The sequence below is a fragment of the Danio rerio genome, chromosome 22 (assembly GCF_049306965.1).
Source record: "Danio rerio strain Tuebingen ecotype United States chromosome 22, GRCz12tu, whole genome shotgun sequence".
Lineage (NCBI taxonomy): Eukaryota > Metazoa > Chordata > Actinopteri > Cypriniformes > Danionidae > Danio > Danio rerio.
This window is the reverse complement of record NC_133197.1, coordinates 8,695,434-8,706,402: the sequence shown is the minus strand read 5'-3', so window position 1 is coordinate 8,706,402 and position 10,969 is coordinate 8,695,434. Positions and strand designations below refer to the sequence as shown.

General features: G+C 33.7%; 1 protein-coding gene across 1 annotated transcript; it reads right to left on the bottom strand.

The window, feature by feature from the left end:
• Positions 1 to 632: 632 nt before the first annotated feature.
• On the bottom strand, positions 633 to 10,244 carry si:dkey-182g1.4. Its single transcript, XM_005161654.6, has 6 exons — positions 10,114 to 10,244; positions 8,523 to 8,840; positions 8,241 to 8,348; positions 4,954 to 5,259; positions 4,759 to 4,848; positions 633 to 1,437 (listed from the first exon to the last, which is right to left on the bottom strand). The coding sequence occupies exons 1-6, from the start codon at positions 10,181 to 10,183 to the stop codon at positions 1,217 to 1,219; spliced, it is 1,113 nt and encodes a 370-aa protein (XP_005161711.1). The 5' UTR covers positions 10,184 to 10,244; the 3' UTR covers positions 633 to 1,216.
• Between the last annotated feature and the right edge of the window lie 725 nt (positions 10,245 to 10,969).

Below are 10,969 nucleotides of genomic sequence, written 5' to 3'. Positions count from 1 at the left end.
AGTTCACTCAAAATCAAAAATTACATTCAGTGTAAAACAAATGTGTGCAACATTGATTCAATTCTGATGCATTGAATAGTAAAGTGTAAAGTAAAGTAAAATGTGCTCTTCAGACTCTTGGTGGAAGTACAAGGTCATACAGATACTTTATGCCTACATTCAGAAAAAAATGCTCTGTTTATGTGTTTGTTTTTCACTTCTAGTAATGTTTTGGTGCAATATATATATATATATATATATATATATATATATATATATATATATATATATATATATATATATATATTTTTTTTTTTTTGTATATATATATATGTGTGTGTGTGTGTGTGTGTGTGTGTGTGTAAATACTAGCTCAAATACTGATACTGTTGTGTATCAAAATATTTACAGTGTTTGTAAAGATACTTTTAAAAGTAATTAGATTAAATGTTGAGTCATTTTTTAAAAAGTAACTTAATGTGTTCTTGTTCGTGTGTTATGCTGTTCTTGCGTTAATTTATTATACTTTTTTAAAAAGTTTAAAATCAGCTTAGGATTGTTATACTGTATTGTAAATGTAACTACCCAACACTGACTGAATATATAGTCAATGTGCGTCTCCTAAGACAAATGACACGGTTGTAGCTCCATCTAGCGAGTAAAAGTACACTACTTTTTTAATGGCAAAAGCATGAGCACTAGCATGATTTTAAAAGTTTAAGATGTCCTATTTGCTGCTTTCAAGTAAACTAACATATTTTTGAAGACATAGTACAATCTGAGGGGGCATTTTTCAGCGTATCCCTCTATTAATGTAGAGGTAAGAAACAAATGAAATTTTACTTTTGATTTACCAATTTGAGCTGTTATTCACAAAATATTCTTGCAAAACTTAAATGGTTTTATTAAGTAACTTCCAAAAAAAATTACCTTTTTGACTAGTTTTGTTTTCTAGGATCATATCCCGTGTGTAGAGATAGAGTAATAAAATATCTCTGCACTCTCTCCTAAACTTAATGAGCCTTGATGAGAAATGAGAGCTTATTAGATTATTCAATGTCATAATTCGTTTCGCTAGTTAGCTATTTATTAATGGTAGCTGGATTTACAACCACTTGTTTAATTTGCTAGCTCAGTAAAATCATTGTACAAACCAAAACATGGTAAATATATGAAGAATAACGGGTTGATAAATAGCTAGCTGCTAGTTTTCCTGTTGGGACTACATCAGCAACCTTTAGTAAACATATCTGTTGCTCATTTTTCTGCTCAGTTCAGGCTGTAGCTCTGATTTTACTTCAGGAATCTGATGGTAAAGCCTGGTCTCCTCCGCCCGTCTCAGCTCAAGTCTTGTAGCTCTGACGTCATACACCAGCAAGGCAAGAACAACCACGCCCACCAGTGCACAAATGACCAATCGAATCACAGTTTCGGGTAAACCACAACAGTAGAAAGAGTCTGAAAGGAAAGAATCAGAAATAAGCGTTTGACACATGTTTAAATAAATACAGATGACATCACAGTTAGAACAGTAATTCTGTGTGGTGTTCTGTTTTTAGAATACTTTTTTTTTTTTTTAGAACTGTTGTTCTGATGTTTTTAGAACAGAGATTTGGAAATAGAGCAGAGACTGTTGAAGAGTCATGACAGCAAAACCTTTAGCTCCCTCTAGTGCAAGTGTAGTGAAAACACACAACCTTAAAGGGCACCTATGATGAAAATCATCTTTTGCAAGCTGTTTGGACAGGACTGTGTGTTGGTATGTGTCCACTGCCATGTTGGGGTGATATAATGGTAATAAGTCACTTTTTTTTTTAATTGCCTGACGTTAAAATAGGATTCAAATCCCTCCCATTTTGACCAACCGCAACATAACATAGGAGTGCTATTTCTCCACCCATGCTATTAAAATGTCTCCGTAGTAACATGTATAATCATATTAACAAGACAGGATGTGTGCAAAGGAACCTGGATTTATAGATCTGTTCAGCTCTCTGTGATCATCAGTCATCACCAAATGTGATCAAGAATGAGTTTTACAAGTTTAAAGCGTTTTAAAACATTGCACGTTTGTATTGAGTTACAGCATTTTTACTGTCTTTATCACCACAGCCGCGTGTCAGTACAATTATAAAAGAAGACGCTTCAATCCTGGTTTGTGGACATTAAATCAGGTTTATTTTGTATAACGGATATCCATACAGCAGTAGATATTAACGTGTATCCTATGACGCTATTTGTGTGTCCGCTGTGTTTGTGTGTCTGTGTATGTGTGTGTGTGTGTGTGTGTGTGCATACCTTTTGTAATGACATTGTGCGTGACTGCAACTCCACAACACATACATTAATATTCATTGATAAAGTTGCCGTCAATGGCCTTGCTACTACTTACTTATGCAAAATTTTGCACATTCACAAACAAAGCAGAACTTTGCGATCTGCTGACCAACTTCTGCTTAAAGTCCCTCGGTCAAGATACAAGCAGATACAAGCAGTGGGGTGACCGCTCTTTTGCAGTGGCAGGTGCTAAACTCTGGAATACTATTGACGTTTTTTGTACTGTTTTGCATTGTCGCCTTTCTTCAATATTGGTTGTGGTAAAGTGTCATATAAATAAAAGCTGATTGATTGATTGAATTTCTTACTGTAGTATTTTCCACAAATGTTTTGTGAGATCTGTTCCTTCATGTCTGTCACTGTGCTGTTTATCTGACGCAGCCGATTAAGGCACACTCTGGGCTCTATTTTGACTATCCATGCCCAAAGCGCAAAGTGCAGGGCGCAAACTAATTTATGGCGTGTCAGAATCCACTTTTGCTAATATAAGGACTGAAAAATGCACTTTGCACCATGGTGCATGATCTAAAAGGGTTGAGCTTATTTTCTTAATAAGTTATATGTTTTTTTGAGAATAAACCAATCAGAGTCTCAGATCCCATTCCCTTTAAGAGTCAGTTGTGTCGCACCATAGCGAATTTGCTATTTACATGAAGGACTTTGTAAGTGTAAAAACTGAACCCTTCACTAGAGAGAAAACAGTTAAGCAGAGCACAGACTATCATAGTTTCTCAAAATAGCAACGCGCAAGAAATGCGCCTTAACACGCCTTCCTTTTTAGATCAGAACGCCTGTGGGCGCACATATGAGCGCAAATGCATTTGCTATTTAAACAGCATGGCGAAAAACATTAAAACGACTCTTGCGCCAAGCTGAAACTAGCAAGCAACAATTGCGTCGCGCCTTGCGCCACATTGCGCCGGGTGTATGATAGGGCCCTCTGACAGGCATGTGGGAACGGTGGGCGAGGAGAACTAGCAATAAAGACACAGGCAACAAAAACAGCTACATTGTGTTCAGAGCAGACAGTTCAAATATTTTAAAAGGTATAATAAATAATCTGATGGGTGTTTGAGCTGAAACTTTACAGAAATATTCTGAAGACACAAAAGACTTGTATTAAATCTTGAAAAGGGTAACAAAGAAAAGTCGTGACTTGAATCCGTTTGAATTTATTCATTCATTTTCTTGTCGGCTTAGTTCCTTTATTAATCCGGGGTTGCCACAGCGATATGAACCGCCAACTTATCCAGCACATTTTTACGCAGCGGATGCCCTTCTAGCCGCAACCCATCTCAGGGAAACTTCCACACACACATTCACACACACACTCATACACTACGGACAATTTAGCCTACCCAATTCACCTGTACTGCATGTCTTTGGACTGTGGGGGAAACGGGAGCACCCGGAGGAAACCCACGAGAACGCATGGAGAACATGCAAACTCCACACAGAAACGCCAACTGAGCCGAGGATCGAACCAGCGACCCAGCGACCTTCTTGCTGTGAGGCACCAGCACTACCCACTGCGCCGCCCCCGTTTGTATATATGTATATATGTATATATATATATATATATATATATATATATATATATATATATATATATATATATATATATATATATATATATATATATATATATATATATATATATATAATTTAAAATGAAGGGCAGAAACAAAATGGATGAATATGAAGAAATATGGAAGCCGTTTTATTACTACATTAACAACAATAATATTGATCATTTATTATAAGAGGTGTAACTAAAAATATTTTTTATTTTTGTTTTGTTTTGTGTCTGTGTTTTGTTTTGTTGGATAATGTAACTTTATGTGTAAAGTACGGTTATGTATACTTGGTTTTTGGGTACCTAGCAATATATGTTTTGCATTTAAATTGTCTCTTGTAAGAGAATATTGTGTATTTATATAAAGGAGAAGAGAGTGATGTTCTTTTGTTGGGGTGGGAAATAATTGCGGCAAAATGTAATTCTGTTTTTGTGTTACCTGTCTTGCATAATAAAAAAAATAATAAACACATTGTTCAAAAAAAAAAAAAAAAAAAAAAGAAGAAGGGCGGTGCTGGATTTTATACTTTGGAAACCAACTGCATTATTGGAAGATGCGCGTTGCTAACAGAATGAAGGTCAATTGAGAAAAGGACAAAAGCATGGCAGAAATGACACATGCACTGATTAAAGACATTCTATGTGACCAGAACTGAGGAAAATTCATTTCAAGGGGGTATAGAGAATGCCATTTGATTAATGATCAGGAGAGCAATTATTTTTAACAAAACAATGAAGTGCACAGATATATTGTTTATATCAAGCAGGCTACTACTACATACATCTAAAAAATAAGATGAGTAAACTTTGATTTAATACTTAACATTTTCTCTCTTGCAAATAAATGCTAATATTATGTGACATACCTGAACTTGTCTGATGGAGATCAGTAATGTTGGCATCCTCAGTCTGGTTGTTCATCAAGCTAATCAATGATTTTTCTGGCGATGATGATACTGACAGGATTTAAAATGGAATCAGAGATATTTCATAAGATGAATTAACAATGTTGGTTTCATAAAAGGTGATGAACAACGATGTCATTAAAGGATATCACTTACCATAGACTGTAAGGTTGAAATTTACGTAGATGCTTTCTTGGATGACAAGTGTTAGTTTATAAAGACCAGAGTCTGTGGTTGTGGTGTTTATGATGATCAGAGATCCAGTCTCATCTAACTTCAGTCTATCTCTGAATCTTCCATGTGGGCCATCGTAAGCTGCACGGTTTTGAGCGAGTCTGTTGACTTCAGCTATTCGAGTGTTTTCCAACATCCACTGTATCAACAAATATTTCTGTACATCAGTAACACCGGTGTGTAGAGTGACAGAATCTCCCTCCATCACTGATATGGTCTTCACTTCCGCTGTGACATGTAAAGGACAAACAAAACAAGATTTCATAACATCATAATGACCATAATAATAATTTACATATGTCAATAACTTGTATATATCAGATTTAAACCACGTGGTATGCTTTAAGCGAAATACAAAAAGTAGGTTGTGCAACTGGTGCAATAAAAAGGGCAAATTGAAGTTTGTTTCAGGTTTGCCAGGTTTTCACAACAAAAATATGGCCCAATGGCCATTACAAAACAATGAAATTTCCATTCTGACTAGCGCAATGCTGGTTTGCCTGGTTAAAACCCGAGGACACAGATCAAAACTGGCCAAATTCTCTGGGAAAACCTCTGACTTGGCAATGCTGGTTTGTTCCAGGAGCTCAAACAGCTCAGCAACATCAGTTTTCATTGCTTTGATTGGTTAACTTATTCAAACTCCCATTGGTCAATGGCAAATATTCTTTGCCTGAAGAGTCTTTTTTCATTAATATTACCAGTTCAGCTCTTTTGACTTTAGATGCATGTATAAAAACAAACACTAGAGAGACTTTTTAGTTTAGAATTGGCAATTGTCCATTATTTGAAATCTGATAAATGGAAATATATGCAAACAACATAATGACATTCATGTTCATATTTGGATTTGATATTTACATATAAAATTTATGTCGTGGTCACTTATTTATGTTTTTTCCAACCTTTGTAATTACAAATATATACATATACTTTCAAAAAATAAGATATAATTACATGTATACAGTATGTTCTCATATGGCCATATATTTAAATTATAGCTAATATTATTGAACATTTAGTCACCTTGGAATTATACGGTTCTATCTGCGTTCTGAATGATTTTGGGATATTGAGCTTTAAAGTTTTTGCATTCCATATAGCATACAGTATATGTGTAACATTTGTTTTTAAATAAATAGTCTTAAAAGGTAAACAACTTATAAAAATATATATATATATATATATATATATATATGATATGTACCTTTTTATAATTACAATGTTTGAAAGAAGAAATAAGCAAGAGTCCATTTTTGCAATATTATGAAATATATGTGGTATATATATATAACATATTTTATATATGAGAAATCCAAATTTGAACTTGCATGTCATAAGTAATTTGCCATATATCAGTTTTCTAAATGGGACATTTCTAACTAAAAGAAACAGAGCATTTTAAAATGTTTAATACTATAGAGTGGCTTAATTTAAAGCAATCTAATTTATTAACTGCAATATAAATAAACTTGACTGAAGTGCCAAGAGTTCATACTTTTTAAAATATTTTTCTTACTGCTGTCATTTTTGTTGTTGTTATTTTGCATTTGACACAACAGCACACTGCACATATTTACATATTCATTCTTAAACCCTCTAATAAGCCTGGATTTTAAAAACTATTTTAGCCCATAAACAACTACAACAAAATAAATAAATTCTTGTAAGATATACAGAGACCTCTGCTGGACAGATAAAGTGATTGTTCACCCTAAAATAACAGGTTTCTGTCTTCTGTTGCACACAAAAAAAGATATTTGGATTTATGCTGGTTACTGGCATTTATTGAATTGCATTGGAGGAAAAAAATACAATGGGAGTCAATGAATGCCAGCCACAGCATACTTCAAATGATCTTCTTTTGTGTTCAACAGAAAAAAGAAAATCTCAAACTGGTTTTGAACGAGCAAATTACAGAATTTTCATGCGTGTTAACTTTGTCTTTAAGAAAGTTTAAGCTGCGTGAACTGTGTTTTTTTTTTTAATTAGAGTTACTGTTTTCATTGTTAACTGTTTTCGTTCCTCTTTGTGGTGTTTGTTTTGCATGTAGTTTCATTTGCAGGCAGAAGTGGAACATGTTATTTGGGTCAGTTCTTTTTTCTTCCTTTTTTAACCACTTTTACTTCAATCACTTTTTTATTTACTAAATTTATGCAAAAAGTGTGACAAAGTGTGATATATTTATGTCACTTTATTCTTAATGTACAATTCACACTATTAAGAAACCAGTAACTAAGACTTTTTGCTAATTGCTCAATTTTTGCTCTATTTTTGCTTTAATATTCAAAATCATTTTGCTTATTAATAGTTAGTAAGGTAGTGGTTAAGTTTAGGTATATTGGGAAGAATAATGGTAATAATAATTAAGATAATAATAGGGATGCTCCGATCGATCAGCTAGAAATCGGTATCAGCCGATAATCACATTTTATGACTTGATTGGTACTCGCCAATTTGGCCGATCTCATGAACCGATCGCAGGTGTTTGAATTACATAAAATACCCCGGAAATCACGGAGATGAGAGTCAATTAGCAAGAGAGTTGATGACCTTGCATGTATTCATGTATTCTTTTACATATATAAAAACTCAAAACTCTGTGTTTTTAGCTATTTTATCTATTATTTTCTGTAAAGCTGCTTCTGACCATGACATGTGGTTATAAGTTAAATGTTTAAGGGATTATTTGGAACATCATTTATTTATTTTCTCAGGTAAGAGGAGATCTCCATTTCAAGTGTCATACTCTGAGGGAAAATGTGCTTAATGCATTATAAAGCTCGAAGCATCAGAATTGGTAGTCAGTATTGGCAGATCAAGCAAGAATCAAGCAAGAATCAATGCTCGGTATTAGGTGCGAAAATTTTGATCGGAGCATTCCTAGATAATACATTATAAATGCTAACAAACAGTTAGTTTCTAAATAACAAGCAGGCAATAAGCCAGTAGAAATAGTGCGAGTTGTTTTCTTAAAGTGTTACCCATATTTATTACCATACTATCGTTTATGTTACTTTTTTAAATTTACGTGCCTGGGTTATGTACCAACCAACAAAATAAATAAATAAAAATACAGAAATTAACCCTCTGTATGACCACAAGTAGATTAGTTTGGCTATTGAGTTTTAATGTCAACAAACCGAAAAAGAAACACACACACTAATGTACATTAACATGCTCTTTTGTAAATTAATGCTAATACACACCTGAAGTTGACTGAGGGAGTTTAGTAATGTCGGTTTCATCAGGCTGGTTGGTGACTGAATTGCTCTTTGTGCATTTGGACGACACACAGTCTGAGCCTGATGATCTTCCTGTGAATGAAGTCAATGATAAATGACTATTTATTTCAGCATCATATCTTAAACAATTCACAAACGTTTCTATTGGTAGACTAAAATAATAATAAATATAACTGAAAACAAGCAATTCGACAAAGTTAAAATTCAAACAGCGCTCAAATAAGGCTGTAAATCTCTTATACTCACCATAGATTGTGACTTGGAAATGTATGTAGCTGATCTGTTGTAGTTTGTAGATCGATAGTTTATAAAGTCCTGAATCAGTGGATCTGGTGTTTGTAATGGTCAAAGATCCAGTCTGATCTAACTTTAGTCTACCTCTGAAAGTCTCTTCTGGACCATCATATGTGGAGTTGATCTTTGAGAGTCTGTTGACTTCAGCTATTCGAGTATTTTCAAACATCCACTGTATCAACAAATATCTCGATACCTCATCAACATCAGTGTGTAGGGCGAGAGGATCTCCCTCCCTCACTGATATGATCTTCACTTCCTCCGTCATATCTGAATAACAAATCAAACATGTTTTGTGCAAACTTTGCAAAAGCCTTATGCTAAACTAAACCACTCATGTTCAAGAGCCATGCACTGGGCAAGCAATTCTATATTTAATAGACATCTAATATAGATGCCTAAATATAGATGGCATGGCTAAAACAATACAAAATTTGGGTTCTCTGAAAATCTAATAGACGTCTAAAAACAGCCCAAAACTAGTCATGGACTAGTCATCAGATTAGACAGACAGTCATACCAGTCTAATTTCCATCTACTAGAGGTCAAAATAAGCCTTGTTTTAGCTACGCCATTTAGGTTTAGACATGTAATGATGTGCCTGCTGCATAATGAAGCAAGACTGACCCTAAACGGTTTCAATTAAATTAAAATGTCAAAGTAGAATTTCTCCTAAACAAAGGAGGAGATGAATATGAGGAAGAGGTCTCTTAAGACAGTTCATGTTGTGTAAAACTGAAAAATGTTGATGAGCATAACTGGACTGATTTGTTCCTCTCTTTATATTTTCTTCTGGACTCATTTCCACTTGCAAACAGAAGTGAAACATAAAAACGTGATCTCTGGATCAGTTTTAGTCTTATTCAGACAGTTCTGACACAACGTATTTTAAAGAAGTGACTTGAAAAATCTCAGTTAAAATGGTCAAAATGAAATAAAAATAACACGCACATATAAATACATACATACATACATACATACATACATACATACATACATACATACATACATAATAAATCAGTGTTTCAGCTTCAGTTTAGAAAGCAAAATTAAATGGAAAAATGCCCAATTCCTAATCAACAATTTAAAAATCTGTTACTCGGGCCAATTGTTAAAAAATTGTCAATTTTGTGTTCAACAGAAAAAAAAATCTCAAACTGGTTTTGAACAAGGAAATTACAGAATTTGTGTTAACTTTGTCTTTAAGAAAGTTTATGCTCCGTGAACTCAAATCTTTTTTTCTTTTTTTTTTTGAGAGTTACTGTTTTCACTGTTAACTGCTTCTAAAGAATTTGGAAGAAATATTCAGAGCTTTATAGAATAAATAAATAAATAAATAAATAAATAAATAAATTAATTAATTAATTAATTAATTAATTAATTAATTCATTAATTAATTCATTAATTAATAAGCACTTTACTTAAACACAAACTGGTACCCAACTGCTTCAAAGCCAAATTTCAATGTTTCTTTTATAGCTGCATGTATATAGAAAAATAAATAAATCTGACAGTACACTAAAACAAAGAAATATCAACTTACCAACCGAATGCCACAAGCACATTGAGGTCAAAACAAGAGCATAAATCATATTTACTATCAGTTTCCTCATCAACACTGTGAGAAAATGTCTCAGAAGCGTCCTGTTCACACCACAAACAACTTTGGCAATGGATGTCACAAGTGCAAAGTGAATCAGGTCACCAGTAGGCGTTACTACTAATGGACGTCATGTAATAGTATATTGCTGACTGTAGATACAGCACAATCTTTTAACAAGAAGTATTTTTTTTAATTAATTATAGTGTAGTTATTCTATTACCACAATGTAAATAAGTACTTTTATACACATAATTTGAAATAATACTTTCTGATTTGTACAATTTCTCATTAATAAAAATCACAGTTAAAAGGTAAGGTGTTTCATATTGGTTGTAATCTTTTCTAGATGGTCAGCTTATATTGTCCTGAGTGTCTGATTCTGACAGTTTTTGGATCCACCTGCACTCTTTCATCGAATCTCTCATCATCGGTTATGAAAATGGAGGTTAAATCATCCTTTCTTGTTATTTGAGAGATGAGAATTTCTTTACACCCAAAAACCCAAACTAGCGTCTCTCTGTTCAGTATTTCTAAGGTTGGTTTGCAGAGTCACAGAATCTCTTTGCATCACTGATGCAGTCTCTTCTACTTCTGTACTGGCCTCTGGAGAGCCTAAATGGACCATGAAAATGAGCTAAAGCTGATGCAACAGAGGCACCCTCAGTAAACTGATTTCAGCAAAAGAAACCAGCATGTAGACCAGACTTGCAATTCTGTATTTAATAGGATAGTCCACCAAAAAATTAAAATTCTGTCATCATTTACGCTCGTGTTGTTCCAGTCCTGAATAAATGTC

Excerpts from the sequence above, each read along its gene's own strand:
- si:dkey-182g1.4 (XM_005161654.6), bottom strand. The coding sequence starts at position 10,183 with ATGAGGAAACTGATAGTAAATATGATTTATGCTCTTGTTTTGACCTCA. Across the intron at positions 8,349-8,522 it reads TTTCCAAGTCACAATCTATG|GAAGATCATCAGGCTCAGAC; the intron begins GTGAGTATAAGA and ends CTTCATTCACAG. Across the intron at positions 5,260-8,240 it reads ACTCCCTCAGTCAACTTCAG|CGGAAGTGAAGACCATATCA; the intron begins GTGTGTATTAGC and ends TACATGTCACAG.